Genomic DNA, 16010 nt, shown 5'->3' with positions numbered 1-16010 from the left:
CCTAAACAATATTGTTCTTTACAGCATTGGATTTTCTTTTCACCACCAGACACATCCATAGCTGAGTGTCCTTTTGGCTTTGGCCCAGCTACTTCACTCTTTCTGGCGCTACTTGGAAATTACCTCTGCTCTTCCCCAGTAGTATATTGGACACCTTCCGACCTGAGGGGCTCATCTTCCGGCGTCATATCTTTTAGCCTTGTGATACGTTCCATGGGGTTTTCTTGGCAAGAATACTGGAGTGGGTTGCCATTTCCTTCTCCAGTGGACCCCATTTTGTCAGAACTCTCCACCATGATTTGTCTGTCTTGGGTGGCCCTGCACGGCGTAGCTTATGGCTTCACTGAGTTATGCAAGCCCCTTCGCCACAACAAGGCAGTGATCCATGAAGGGGGGCTCACTGATTACAGATGGACAAATATTGTCTAGCTATGATATCAGCTAAAATCCAGCTGGCTGGTGTTAGGGATGGCGGAGAATTTCTCCCCGAAACTTCGGGGGGCCAAGCACCAATGTGTTCGGCCCCCCGAACAAGTTTCGGGGAGAAATTCTCCGCGCCCCCCGCCCCCCCCCCCCCCGGGACGGGACTTACCTTTGCCGAATGTCCCTCCCGGCAGCGGGTCCGGCCGGCGGTTCGGCAGGTGTTCGTCCGGGGCGGGAGCAGCAGCCGGTCTTTCGACCAGCTGCCACCCCCGCCACTCCAATAAAAGGAAAAAAAACCGCCCCCATGATAGGCTACGTGACGATTAACGTAGCCTATCACGGCTAGATCTGCAAAGTCAGCCATGATAGGCTACGTTAATCGTCACGTAGCCTATCACGGGTGACTTTAAAAAAAAAACGCGTACGGATAATGGCGGCCCCCATAGGGAGCCGCCATTCCCGTTCCTTATTTGGTCGCTGTAGTCTACGTAAAGATTTACATAGACTACGGCGAAAATAAGGGCAACGCTATTTGCGTTGCCCTTATTTTCGCCATAGTCTACGTAAATCTTTACGTAGACTACAGTGACCAAATAAGGAACGCGAATGGCGGCTCCCTATGGGGGCCGCCATTATCCGTACGCGCTTTTTTTTTTTTTTTAAGTCACCCGTGATAGGCTACGTGACGATTTACGTAGCCTATCATGGCTGACTTTGCAGATCTAGCCGTGATAGGCTACGTTAATCGTCACGTAGCCTATCACGGGGGCGTTTTTGTTTTTTTTTTAAACTTTGGTGTTCGCGGCCGGGCGAGGCGAGGCGCCCCCCCCCCGGCCTGAACTTCGCGGGGGGAGCAGCGAAGCACCTCCCCCCCACCGCGAACAAGCTTCGAGGACAGGTAAGTGACTTTCGTCCACCCCTAGCTGGTATCCTCCCTTGGTTTACATATTTAAAAATAAGGAGTTTTTGAATGTATTTACTGGGGCCCAACTATCCTTTTCAAAAGCTGACAAATCTGGAAACAATAATGACCAGTAATGAATCTAAAGGGTGACTGGCAAAGATTTATAATTTACTGCATAATCAAATCTAAGGATATTGGAAAACCGATGTTAGGATACCCATTACAAAACAGGGATGGTTTCATATATCCATTAAGTATAAATCTGTAAGCTTTTCAGTCCATGAAATACAACATAAATTGTTGGACTGGATATGCCTTCAGTCTCATCCAGCATGTCTCGTCACATGTTCTTTGCATGTGGTAGGACTTCCCAAAGGTACAGGCATCAAATAATTAATATCCCAGTGCAAATCACAGGCCATACAACTAGAGTAGATCCTTTATTGGCTTTATTCGTTGCAATAGAGCTTAGTTCACCAAGAATATTAAAGTTACTAATTTTGAAACTGTTAATTGCTGCTACAATAGGAAGACATTGGAGAACAAAACTCAATCTCCTACAACCATGGAATGGCTGCCAAAAGATAATGGAGGAAGGAGAGAGTTTATCAGCCAGATACCGTAGCAGATAAATGGATATATATTGTAATATTTTGGTATGTGTTTTGTGGCCATATCAGACTGGATTTTTTGTGTTAAAATATTTCTATTTAGACTCCTGTATACTATACCTCTGGGTCTATGTACCATCTTGTATCAGATTTTAAAAAAAAAAAATGATTGGAATTTGCATTCTCTCCCCTCCCCACCCCCCATTTCATTTCTTCTTAAAAACAAAAGTTCTGGTTGATTGCTTTTTTTCAAAATAAAACAGAGTTATCTCAGTGCCTCCTTCACGACTCAAACCAATCGATTTATATGGCTCTGACGAAGTGCTTAGGAACCAACCCGGGAAAGAAGCAGATTCAAAGCAGCATGTCTCTTTGCTGCCTTTAGACTGATGGAAGAAAGTGAAGCTCTTCAATTCCTCAGTTTTTCTGTACAAACGCATAATACTCTGCTCCTAAGGAAGATACATACACAAAGGTTTTGGTAGAAAGAACTGTGTCGTATTGTTAGTGGATACTCAAGTGTTGCAAGAGAGGGAGCCCTGGCTATTGCCTATAAGCATATATCAATTCACATAAAGATAAACATAAACACATTTAAAGTTTCCTGGGAGTTCCAAGTTTAAATTATGTGTGTGCTATTTACAAAGTAGTTACACAGATTCTGTCCCCTGCCAGGAAAGTGGCGTTTAATTACTGCTTACCTTTCTTGGCTATTTGTTTAAAGTCCCTGTCAAAATAGTACCATTTCACTATTAAAGAAAGAAAAAAGAAATGCAGTAACTAAGCTCTCCCTGTGCCCGCACCTCAGGGAACAGAGGCTGAATAATTAAGAAGGAACTGAGGCCGTGTCCACTGGTTGCACTGAACAGGAAGGAAGAAAAGAGCCTGAACCTGCAAAAAGGACGCTTTTTAATTCAATTGATTGTCAGATTGATTTAGGCTGCAATCTACCTCCACTGAGAGGCAGGCTGAGTGACCATAGGAACCTACACAAGTGCTGCTCTACAGCAGAGAAAAATGGCTAGTGTGGACGTGAGCCACGTCTCAGCATTCCTCTTATCCCAGGAGAGAGTGTGAATCTCTTTGGTACGGACTACTGATGCATGCAAGCCTGTGTCTGTGTTTAGTAGAGGTGTGCACTGACCACAATATTTGACTTGGACCCCATTTCGGTGCTTCGGAAAATGGCCTGATTCTGCTTGGACCAATTCAGAGGTCATCCACGTCAGATGTGTATCAGATTCAACCAAAGCCCACGCCAAATCTCAAGCTGTTACCTGAGTCGAGATTCAGCTCAACCATCATCCAAGTTCGATACACATCCATATAGGTTAGCATAGAATCTAAAGTATCGGGGAGAGCAATCCTATGCCCCTGGACAGCATCTGCGGGGGCCGTAGGATTTTTAAAATTCCTGAATCTGAGGCTGGAGACAGCACTCTGACCTTGGACACAGGAGTCCAAGCTCCCTACGCCCTCCACTTCACAGCTGGTGCGGAGAGAACTGTGCCAGCTACCTCCACGAGCTCTAGAACATGTGCTCGGAGAGGAGGGAAAGAGGGGCACACTGGTGGGCAGAGAGAAGCGGACTGGGGAAGTGGGGCATGAGCTCTCCCCAGCCTTCCCTGGCCTCTGTCTCCCCCCTCCCTGACTCCTCAGCTTCACAGGCAAAAATTCCAGTCAAGCCTTCTGCCTCCTGCTCTGCATTGGATAATCGTAAGCCTCCGACCTCAGAGATCCAATACGATTGTGTCCTTAACCAATTTCTGAGGGAATCAAAAGTGACACTGCACCAAAAATAAAACTCACCACTATCTTTAGCTGAGGCTGGCCACCAGTTTCCTCACAGGTCAGAACATTTCTCCCATCTGCAAGGCCCATAAAGATGGGATATGTATGCTTCTCTTTTTGTTCAATGCCTCTGTTGGGGATCACCGCCATTAATTCCTCTGGAGGCAAACAACAGGCAACAAACAGGGTCAGTGGTACAAGAGAGAGAGAGAAGTATCTTTGGGACAGGAGTCTTGGATGAGAAGCCAAATCGAATTCAAGACAACCAATACGATTAAAAGCGACTGAAATGTCCCATCAGAGTAAATGCAAGTCTACATATAGGAGCTCAGTGACTACGCTTGAACTATGTCCAAGTTTCATATCATTTCTTCCTAGCACTAGGAGCTAGGTAATTCTAATTACCCCAGGTAATTCTGTGTGTTGCTGTAATAATCTCTTTATGGATTCGTTTTATTGTTACCTCACTGAATCAGTGCCAGACTGGGTGATAGAGTACATGCTTCTGTGCACAGGTGCTCTACCACTGAGCTACAGCCCATTCACCAGCATCTGTGGGCAGCATCATGCCCCTGCAGGAAGACCCCTCGGAGGAGGAAGAGCTGGAGGACAAGGAACCACCCACCATCAGCAATACCCAGGATCTACCAGGAGACTGAGAGAAGCTCAGGCTCTACTGTGAGGGCATCACATGTGGAGGACAAGGACTCCGCCTCAGAGATGCAAGCAGAGAAACCCCAAAGCTCTTGGCAGACACACTGCCTGAACAGCCAGGAACTCAGAAGTAGTGCTAGACTGAGGCAGAGGCCTTCTTGTGAGGACAGGTCTACTCACATGTAGGAGGTTGGGTCCTGGCATACGTACTTCTGGACTGAACTCTGACCCTCCTCCTGCCTGCTCCCTGTCTGCTGTGTTGGCTTGGGACCTTGTTGCCTGTGACCTGGATTGCTGAGACCTTGCCTTTTGCCTGGTCCCTGATTGTGTTCACCACCTTGGAACTCTTGGACCCTTGAACGTGCAACTGGTAGGTTCAGACTCAGAAAATGTGAGGGGGGGGCATCAAGAGGACAGTGTTGTCCCCCACCCCTGTAATAATCCCTGCATTCCCAGTTTTTGTTTTAAAAATGACTCTCGCCTTCTTGCAGGTATCATGCTGCCCAGTCATTTTGTGAGAAATTAGCTTGCTCCCACCTTTCACTGTTTTTAGCCAATCATGAAGTCATAGCAATGATTAACATTTAGAAAAGCAGAGCTAGCCAATCAGCCAAAAAGAAGGCTGTAGGGACGTGCCCATTTTGGGGAGAAGAAACGTGTGGTTCGTTTTTAACCCATTTTTTGGCCTTCCCTGGTGGAGAAGTGATTGCTGCCACATAGAAACCAATTCAGAAATCCAGGATTTCAGTCTAGCTGTGATGTAGCTGTTCTGTGATTTAGCTCTACCCAAAAACAAAAGGTAGCCACAAAGACAAGAGTTCATGATATTGCTAACTGAAGTCTTATTTTGTCCCCCTGCCAAAAAGTTATTTTTAATGTAAACATTGCTCTGTAATTATACCCATGTTGTAGGAGTCAGGGCTGTGGCTCAGGAATTGTGGCTTACACCAACCTGGCAAAGTAGCCCAGTATTGTTACAACCATTTTGCTGGGCAGAGGGAGGGGTTAGAGTAATTTATGACAATCCTGTAGTATCAGCCGGTGTTAATATCCAGTCTATTGGCATTTCTAAGTGAAATTAACTGAAGCTGCACTGCACTGAATTCAGGATCATAGAGGATGCAGAGAGCCAGGGAAGGAATTGCAGGTTTCAGCTGCAGTGGAAATGGCCCCTAAACAACAGATCTATCTGCTGAGAACCAATGGCGGGAAAGGCTGGGTGTACAAGTTCACAGAGGCCAGGTCTACCCAGCTTGGTAGACCAGGTACGTGGGCCACTCAGGCATCAGATCTAACAGAGCCGCTACACCTGTTATGTGATGCTAGTTACATATGCATATGCATGTCCTTTGGGCACTTTCTGAAGAACATGTGGCTGAATCAGAAGCTTCCTAACACCAAGTTATCCAGTTCGAGAATTTACATAAATTTGATCAGTAAGGGGGGGGGGGGCTGAGAGTGAATGTAAGACGTGTTACCTGGTGTGTTGGAATTCCGTGGGGCTGCTATCAGTGTCTTGTTCAGCCAGAAGAAGAACTTCTGGTTAATATCCCAAATTCTGAAGAGCCGGGGACGCGTTTCAGCAAAGGGCACAGGTGCACCTGGAAAAGGCATTGGGGGTGGGGATGGATGGATAAAAAGATATAAATCTATTACAAAGACACCCAAGAGAAACAGACTTTTATAAAAGAAGGTTGGAGTGACTTGTTTGGCACTGAACAGCATCTTATGGATTTATCATTTGTTGCATTTAACTTTCATGTTATGGTTGCAAACCCCAAAGAGTTTGCATGCAGTAGCAAACACCCTTTTTGGATGGCACATTTCATGGCATGATGTGCGCAGTTTCTGTCGTCTGCCTAAAAGACGGGTGTTGAACCTGAGGGCTATTGGCCAAATTCCCCTCCCCCCTATAGGTCTCAATTCAGCCATCCAGGGCTCCCCAGATGGGCAAGCCCCCTTCTCCAGGCTCATCCCACTTTTCCCAGACCATCAATCATTTTGTGATTTACCAGCTTTCCCATGGTTTGTCTCCCATTTCAAAGGGTTGAAACACCTCTCCAAAGGCTTTGTTACTGGTATTTTGGCCCTACCGCTTATGACTTTGTTCCACCTACCACTGTGTCATCCGATGCTCCTGTAATAAATTCTGTCTGGGAAAAACATCTTGGTCTCTCAAAATACATACAGGGGAACATCTTTGTGATATTAAGAATAAAAAGCAAGGCACCCTTTGGTAAGTCACTTATTAGAACCAAAGCCTTTTCTACCCAGGGCTGTTAATCCACTATATCTAATTTTGGTTTCATTGCAGAATTGAGACCCAACCATTACACAAACAGCGTTTCCTTGCCTGCTTTACCACCACATAACCTCTAGGTGGCACTGTGGTATAGCGGAATTACACATGTGGAAAATCATTTTCTTTCACTTTCACAAGTAATACCACATTTTCCCTGTTCTAAAAACATTCACTGTAAGTGCTGTTTAAAAGAGAAGTGAAACTGGAGGGTCACAACATCATCTAAAGAACCCATAAACAACTGTGAGTAGGAAATGATGAGCACACATTAAAAGCCTCATATAGAAAAGCTCAAAACCACTCTGTAAAATGACATCAAGTTTTGGAAACTCCTCACAAACAATGAAAAAACTCTGCTAAGGAAGGAACTAGAATGGATTTTAAGGCTGGAAACTTAGACTCCCTAAAGAACTGGATTTTCTTCATTTCTTCTAAAGTACAGGGTTCTTAAGGCACTCACTATGAATGTGGTGCATGTCCAGAAATGAAAGGCCTTGAGTTTAATCACTGCAATTATGAGAATATCTGAGATGAGTTAAGAGAAAGTACATAAAGTGCTGCTTGCTAATCATGTCACCTGTTGCAGATTTTAAACTTGGAGGGCGGAAATTAGCTCTCTGCAGGCTACATATAAACATTGTAAGTAAATATACATAAGCACACTTGCAATATGTATATGAAATGTAATGGGTTATTTTAAAATGTTTTGTTTCTAAATTTAAACTAGTATGTTGTATTGTTCACTTTTTATACAGGTCCTGAAGAAGGCCCAGAAATATATGATACAGGGCTGAAATGTATTGAGGCTACTCCAACAGAATAAGCATTTCTTTTTACATCCTGGGACTCCGTCTCTCCTTTTCACCAACAAAGAGATAAGTAAGGACCTGCTTTTTACCTCGTGGTATTTTTGGAAATTCGTGAAATAAATCTTCCATTTCCTGGTCCACAGTCTGTTTGGGTGATTTCATCACAGCAGCTCCTCCCTTAGCCTCCATTTCTGTTGAAGTCTTGATTGAGGCTCCGGTTATTCGTTGCTTCTTCTGCATCACAGCTATTAAAAGAGAGGAACACCTTAGAAACTCTTGAGTGACAAGCATGTGAAGCCATCCAAACACAGACAGTAATGGAGGAGGTCCATGGTCTGTCCCATGTCGTATATTGCAGGCTCAGCACAAGCAACCAAGAGGGTTGGGGTATTAGTGGAGGAATACAGAGCAAATGGCCTGATAGAGGCAGACAGAAACAGGGGACAGGGGAGATTTTTTAAAGAGTTGTCCTCACAACAACCTCACTTAGAGTTGAGCAAAGGCAAGAGTACCCACCCAAAGAGGTAGGAAGAAGACAGAATGAGGGGCAGTGCTAGAGGTGGACTTAGGAGGAGGAGAAGGGGAATTCAAGCTGCAGATCACACCATCAACATTTTTCTTAGGCCAGGAAAAATGCCCCAGGTCAGCTCTGAATCAGCTGACTGTCACTGAAGAACGAGAAAAGGCAATGAAGTCAGACTCTTGTGGTGAAGGAAGTTCATGCCTGCAAAAACTCCTATTTTTGTAAATTCATCTGATGACAGTCTTTGTCTTCTGTGCTGTAATGGACTAATACAGCTGCTCCCCTGGAGTGTGCCCCAAGCCATACCAACTCCATCCTCATCACATCTGTCCCTACGTGCCTCATGCCAAGCTCTGTGCTATCATGTTCATATGTAGACTGGACACAGCTTCTTTCCTGATGGACACACCTGTGCCTGTCACTTCTCCCAGAAATTCAACAAGCCCAGTTTTCTCCATTTTTGCACCCCCATATCAGGGGAAAACGATGTCTGCTTGATTGTTCTCTGTTACACAGCCATTAAGAGGTATTTGTCAGGAAAGGAGCTGGTCACCATCTTTGGTGTCCCTCATCTCACTGGAATGAGCAGTAGCCATTAGTTGAGGGGGTTTTGATCCAAGACCAAAACACAACATTGGTCTTCTCAGAAAAAAAATCCAATCCAAAACAAATACCAATACAACTCAGAACAATACATACCCAATACGTTTACTGTCGCCACTCAACACTTGTCAATCCAAAAGTGAAAACACACAATGCATTTACTACATCAGAATTCATCAATACACAGGTGAAAATATGCAATACATGTATCACTGAACACAAAAGCAACATTAGGACAAAGAAGAGATGCCCCATTAACATCCCTTTTTTTTGGAATGCAATCATTCACCTGAGGAGCTGAGGTGTTTTTGTTCTGTAGTTTGCTAATGAATGGGTGAAATAGCCTGCTCTAAAAAAACTCACCAAAAGTGATGTTTAAAAACAGAAGCAAAACTGGAGGGTCACAGCATTGTCTAAAAAACCTGTAAACAACTGTGAGTAGGGAATGACAAGCACAAAATAAATGCCTCACATAGAAAAGCTCGAAGACTCGGCAAAATTTTACTGATATTCCATAGTAACTGGAGTGGGAGACATGAGTTTCTATTGTGTTTTTTCATGTATGGATGGATGTATTCCGATAAGTAAATGCACTGTGTATTTTCACTCTTGTATCGACATATGTTCCTATAGTGGAGAAAGAAAGCGTTTTGTGTATGTATCTTGGCTCTTTCTTTTGGGTTGAATTGATTTTGACCCAAGAAAACAATTCACTAGACGTAGAGAATCTCTCCTCACCTTTGGTAGCACATGTAGCTCCCTTTGTGAAATGTGATACAATGGATGGTAAAAAAAGTGGGAAGGTAAAAATGATAATGGTAAAAGAGAGAGAGAGAGAGAGAGTAAAGAACATAATTAAAATATTTTAAATAAATATGGGTTTTTTTTTCATATCAAGATGTCAGAAATCCACTGTACCTCTACATATTTTTTCCTGCCGCAGAACAAATGGCAGTTTTGCAGAGGTTAGAAAGAAGGATTTATTAGGGCATTTATGTCTGGTCTTTCAAATTAAAATGCACAAGGTAGCTTACAACAATAAATTCATAAAAGCAACAATACCACAATAAAACCAAAATAGAACAAGAATAAATGAGTGTTCAGTGAAGGATGTTTAAAAACCAGCAAATCAGAAACAGATATTTCAGGCGCAGTCCTATGCATGTTTAGACAGAAAAATGTCCTGTAACTCCCAGCATGTCCCAGCCAGCATGCTTGGCTGGGGAAAATGCATAGGGAATTGCACCCTTACGCTATCGTTGTTAATAAAAATCTCCAGGAAATGTGACTGTCTCGGCCTGGCCCCCAAATGGCCATCCTGAAAGATGGAGAAATTGGGAGGTGCAGGGCTCCTGCCTCACACATCTCCTGCCTCAGGTGGTTTGGCCCCGCAAGCAGGCAATCCAGCTCGAGGAACAAAGGTCAGAGAGGTAAGCAAGGAGACAGTACCTGTTCTGATGTGGGGAAGTCCTGTGCTTTGGGCAGGAGGTTCCTTCTCTGTGCTCTGCTCTGGAAGTTACAGAACAATTTTTGGCTATTCAGTGACACGTGGGTGTGATTTACATGCTTGAAGTTAATTCCAATATGGAACACATGGGTGAGCCTTGTGGCAGAATGTGGTGTCTAGAAAGTGTGTGACACTTTAAAGGCTAACTAGAGGCAGCACCAGCTTTTTCAGCCAAAAGCCTCCTCTATCAGCTACACGAGAATCTCACAGGCCTCTTGGAGAATGCCTAGTTGTTGTTTTCTATCTCATATTAAAAAGGTGTTCAGGGATAGAAGCAGCTCTGAACAAGGAGGAATTCACACAACCATTTGGCTTTCAAATGGTGTAGACTCTTGGTTGGGGAGGGGCAAATGTTCCTGCATGGGCTGGTTGGTTGCAGACCGGATGTGCAACTCTCCTTCACACTTCAGTGGTGCAAGAGCTCAGTAGGAAGACCCAACGACTGAGTGTTTTCATTAATTGGGTTTCACCAAGAAGCCTGATCCTTCACCTCACCTAGAAGTCGCTCTTCCCTTATCCCTGTCGCTTCTTTGACCACCACCACCACCACTCCCCAGCCTCTGCTATTCACTGCAAACAGCCACTGCTAACCTTTCATGAGAGAAACTATTCAAGCTCTTGCAAACATTTTCAGAGACCACGTGCTCCCTTTAATGTGTGTGTTTGGGGTTGTGCGTGGGGCATTTTCGAGCAATTTGTGAACACAAATGAAATTCTCGTATGTGCCTTGTTCTGAAGACTGATCAGCAATAGAATTTTGAAATAGCTGCCATCTAGTGATATTGTAGAAGATATACTAGACTGAATTCATACTATTTTGTTGTTTTTAATATACCTATAAAATCTCAATAAAATAAATCAAGAGGGGGTGTTACAAAGTATGAATGTAACATGATTGGTGACAAGAATTTGGTGTATTTTGTATGAGATTCATTATAATCCATGTGTGCCAACAGTACATGCAAACCAATTAATTCTATATATACTATGAGATAGCCTTAAGTGCAAAAATGTATTCTTGGAACTCAGACAATGGAGCTTGTCGCAAGTGGATTGCTTAGTTCTTGGGAGTAAAAACCTCTTTATCTTAAGTGGGGAGGGACCTTCGTGAGGGCACTTCTGAAGTTAGCTTAAACGTGGCCGTATTAGGTAGCAGACCTCCTGCGGTTATGCACAGGAGTTATGACTGAGTCCGAAGCTCCTGGTTAAGTCCAGCTGCAGAAAGATTCCTTTAAAATAAGAAACTAGAGCTAATGTTGGGTAGAATCTTATAAATAGTATGATTTTGGCTTGGTTGAGCAGAGAGATCCTGGGAGAACGAGACGCCTACGAACCATGCCTGCCAACCATGCCTGCCAGACAGTTGAATATAAGATCTCAGTGATAACTATTTTGTTGGTTAAGGGGAATAGAACTTTAATTTTAATAAGAAATGTGCTAGCCACTATTTCTATTGTGCTTTTAATTATCCTAATTGTATTATATGTGGTGACGTGTTTTGCTTGTTTCATCATTGCAAAGTTTTGTTATTGTCTAATACTGTTGGAGCGGGAAAAAAAAAAGAAAAAATGTTGTGGAACCACTTTGTGTTAGCTGGTTTGAAAGGTGGTTCGGGGACCAAAACCCATAAATTAATTTGTGGAGCCTAGAACACTAAGCCAGGATTTATAAATCAGTTGCTGTGTGGGGTCTGTCCATACAGCCGCAGTTTTCTATCTTGATCAGGTGAGTTGCAGACAAACCTGTTCAGGTAATAGAAACAAGCTAGGTGGATAAAGCAGGAATGATTCTCCTGTCTCAGATTGAAAAAGGAAAGGTAGAGCAGATGAGGCCATGTGAATCACGGGCAGGGGCGCTGTTCTCCATGACAATGGAAGGAGGCCCGGAATTTTCCAGAAGCCAGCTTTGGTCCACGCAGGGCTCCACAAGTAAGTGTATCGCACCAGTTAAAGTCACTTCACAGACCATACCTCGGGGTAAGGGGAGTGAATGTCATCTGATGGGCAGGGGCTGCTCAACCAATAAGAGAGGCTCCCCCCCCCCTTCCAGGCTCTCTCCTCCTTTCTCCTTTAATAAAATCCTGTGAGGTTTCCTCCCCTGTATCCACAGGAATCACGCTCTTTCTCTTCCCAACCCCCCCCCCACACACACCTGCATTAATTACTCCCTCACAGTGACAATCACTATAGGAACACAGCGTTCTCTCTGCTCTGCTGTGATCAATCAAGCTTCAAAGCATTGGCATTAAGACTCTCTAAATGCATTATTTTGATTCATGGAAATCTCAGTAACTTCAGGAGTGCACATTTCAGGAACAAGCCTCATTGACCACAGTGGGAGTTACTTCTGGGTAGACACTAATTGGTTTGTGCTGGGAAACACAGGGATGGGAAACACACAGGAAACACCCCTTGACCAAGGTCATGGTGAAAGGCACACCCCTGGGCAGGGCTGGCATATCCAAGGCAAATGCAGGGGTTGGGGCATACAACTACACCGCAGAGAACCAGATTTAAGGAAAAGAATCAGACTATAAGCAGTGTCAGGAAATCCGTTTTTTCTCTGATGAGCTCCAGGGTGGCAGCTGGATGACCACAACGTCATATATCTCTATCGACCCCCAAATGCAGCCAGCTCGGAGTAAATCGCTCATGGAGACACCCCCTGGGTATTGAGAAGAGCAGGACATATCTACATTTTTCCATCTCTCTGTGTCTGTGTCTGCTTTTCTCCATCTGTACAGGGCTGGCTCTGTTTTATCCTGTGTGTGTGTGTGTATCCTGGGACAGAGAGAGAAACAGATGGGACAGCTATAAGTTGCCTGCAGATAGAAAGAGAGCAAGCCTGCCTTCTCTGAAATGGCTGCTCTGTTTGAGCAGGAAACTGGGTCCAAATGAGTAGTTTTGTGGTTTGGGGTCTCAGATCCCACCTCTGCTTGGAATAAGGTTCTTGGGCGAGTGACTCAGCTCTCAGCCTCACCAGGTTACCATCTGATAAATGTTGTCATCTCTTCTGGGACTGGCCATGTCCACTATCACAGCCATTTTGTGGATGGGCACACCTTGTCCGGCCCAGCTGCCTTGAAACACCACCAACCAAATGCATGTGAAGAAACAGTGAACTCCTTTATTGCAGCAAGACACCAACACAAGCGCCCCACCAGAGTCCGTGGATCAGAGTCCTCAAAGCGCTCAAGTTCCAGGAAACTCTGACCATCCGAACAGGAGCCAGAAACAACGTCTTAAAGTCCAGCTGTATATTCCAATACAGGGTCCAAAGGCGTTGGATTGATGACATGCAATAGTTCAGGGTCAAGCGTAGTCCAAGCAAAGGAGTGTCTGATACCAGTGATGTTGTACCCACGAACCCCTTTTGTCTCTGAACCAGCATTTATGCAGGGATGGGGCAGCCAGAGTTCCTTGCTTGTCAATCCACCCTACAGGAAATCTTAGCCTGGAGCTGAGAACTCCATTCAATTGCGTGCCTTTCCCCTTGGCTCTTTACGTCCTATCATGGTCTAGACATGTTGGCCTATGTATGTACTGAGGGAAACTTTCCAGGCTGCTACACAGCTCAGACAATTATTTCACAGGTGAGATCAAAAGTGAAGTGATGAAAATTAACAAGCTCTTTCTTTCATCTTTTTTAAGCATATTCAGCAAGCAAATATGGGACCGGCCCTACCATTAGGCAGAGTGGGGCAAATGCCAAGGCAGCAGATGCAAGGAGACTGGTGGAGCCAACCATTACAGCCCCCTATCCATTCCCCTCTGTTGGAGGACAATGCTGTTTCTTCCCTGCATGCCCTAAGCTAAACTGCTGCCCTCCAGTGTGGTGGGGAATGCTGCCCCATCACCGGTGGTGAAGACAAATTCGGCTGCCAGTCTGGTTGGCTTCTGTATATGGAATGGTGGCCCAGACACCAACTTGTCCTTTGCCTCAGGCAGCACAAAGTCTTGGGCCGGTCCTACCTGCACTCCTGGACTGGAGACTCCAGCGTTTTCGAGAATCACTTCAGCTCCAAGGAATTCAGACAGAGGCATCCCAGTGTAGAAGGGCAGTATACACAGATGACGTCATGATTTCAGTTGAGCAACCAGAAGTATCCTTCCTGGCAGTCTCCCAGATTATAGGAAAACACAGTTTATTTTACCACTATACAATAAACAGACAGAAATCAGGGTGCATTACCAGCAATGGTCCTCTATAATAATAATAAAAAAATCACATAACATCACTTTTGGCCTACTGCTATCTAACAAACTAGGTATATATTTGGGTGTAAATGTCAAATCTGATATAAAGGCTCTCGCTAATGCTAATTATAGCCCTCTTATTCATAGAATCATAGAATCATAGAATAGTAGGGTTGGAAGGGGCCTACAAGGCCATCGAGTCCAACCCCCTGCTCAATGCAGGAATCCAAGTCAGAGCATCCCTGACAAATGGCTGTCCAGCCTCGTCTTAAAGGCCTCCAGTGTGGGAGAGCCCACCACCTCCCCAGGTAATTGGTTCCATTGCCGTATTGCTCTGACACTCAGGAAGTTTTTCCTGATGTTCAGCCGGAATCTGGCTTCCTGTAACTTGAGCCCATTATTCCGTGTCCTGCACTCTGGGATGATCAAGAAGAGATCCTGGCCTTCTTCTCTGTGACAACCTTTCAAGTACTTGAAGAGTGCTATCATATCTCCCCTCAGTCTTCTCTTCTCAAGGCTAAACATGATAAACATATTCAAAAAATTAAGAAAGATCTAACTAATTTGAAAACACTGTTAGTACGAATATCAGCAGTCAAAATTACTATGCTCCCTAAAATTTCTTTATTTATTTACCCCTTCCAGTTGGAACTAAAAGGCTGGCAAAGACTTAAGAGAAATGTTTGTTTATATGATCATTTTAAAAAATATTTTAAAGGTTGGTGAAAGCCTATTGAGAACATCGTTTGGGCAGATTTACATCCAAACATAAAGGCTCAGTATTTATTTTATTTTATTCATTACATTTCTATACCACTACATAGCTGGAGCTCAGTATGCAACTGACTTTACAGACCAGAGGTCTAGCAGTCCCAACGCTGTAATTAAAGGGACAAGAGCATCTCCTTTTACCTAAAGCAAGTTGCCAAATAAAAACAGTTTTCAGTTATAAAATCCCACTGCTTGTAAAAATGACACCTGTTGAGCTAATAATGTCAAGTACGGCTTACATAATCTACTTGATACGATCTACAAATGTGCCAAATTTCAAAGCAATCTGATAAAAATTGCCACAAGTACATCAAGTTAAATAGTGCTGAAAATACTTTTTACTCCCATTTTCTAACAGGCCTATCATATTTGTCTTTCAAATTGAGTATACCATTAACAATCCAGCATAACAATATGCTGGAAGCGATACATCCCTTTGGAAGTGATGCCTAGATTTCAAAGCATGATAGAGGGAATCGGAGTAATCTAAATCAATCCCAAATTAAATATTAAAAATATTGGATAAGTACAAATGGAAATTACGTCCTGGGATATCAAGATGAGGGTGCAATCCTATACATGTTTAGATGGAAAAACCAACAACTCCCAACATTGCCCACCTAACAACGAGCAAGATATTTAATATGATTGGGAGATCACAACAGATTAGAAATTGGGAAATAAGTAAAATTGACAAAATTGGCTCATTGATTACAGATGGACAAATATTGTCTAGCTATGATATCAGCTAAAATCCAGCTGGCTGGTATCCTCCCTTGGTTTACATATTTACAAATAAGGAGTTTTTGAATGTATTTACTGGGGCCTAACTATCCTTTTCAAAAGCTGACAAATCTGGAAACAATAACAACCAGTGATGAATCTAAAGGGTGATTGGCAAAGATTTATACTTTCT

The 16010-nt window shown here is 43.8% G+C and overlaps 1 protein-coding gene across 1 annotated transcript in view; it reads right to left on the bottom strand.

Moving 5' to 3' along the window:
* Positions 1-1760: 1760 nt before the first annotated feature.
* The window catches only part of LOC146340585 (uncharacterized), a 37517-nt gene continuing 23267 nt past the window's right edge, over positions 1761-16010 (bottom strand). Inside the window, exons 6-9 of the mRNA XM_084803887.1 lie at positions 7584-7739; positions 5862-5984; positions 3748-3887; positions 1761-2390 (exon numbers count right to left, since the gene is read on the bottom strand). Of these exons, the coding sequence (XP_084660013.1) occupies positions 2145-2390; positions 3748-3887; positions 5862-5984; positions 7584-7739 (665 nt within the window). The 3' untranslated portion in view covers positions 1761-2144. The remainder of the gene's footprint in view (positions 2391-3747; positions 3888-5861; positions 5985-7583; positions 7740-16010) is intronic.

Source organism: Heloderma suspectum, chromosome 6, assembly GCF_057233095.1.
Source record: "Heloderma suspectum isolate Gila_16-S chromosome 6, 16-S_ref, whole genome shotgun sequence".
NCBI classification, from domain to species: domain Eukaryota; kingdom Metazoa; phylum Chordata; class Lepidosauria; order Squamata; family Helodermatidae; genus Heloderma; species Heloderma suspectum.
The sequence above is the reverse complement of the archived record's forward strand: the minus strand, read 5'-3'. Positions and strand labels throughout refer to the sequence as shown.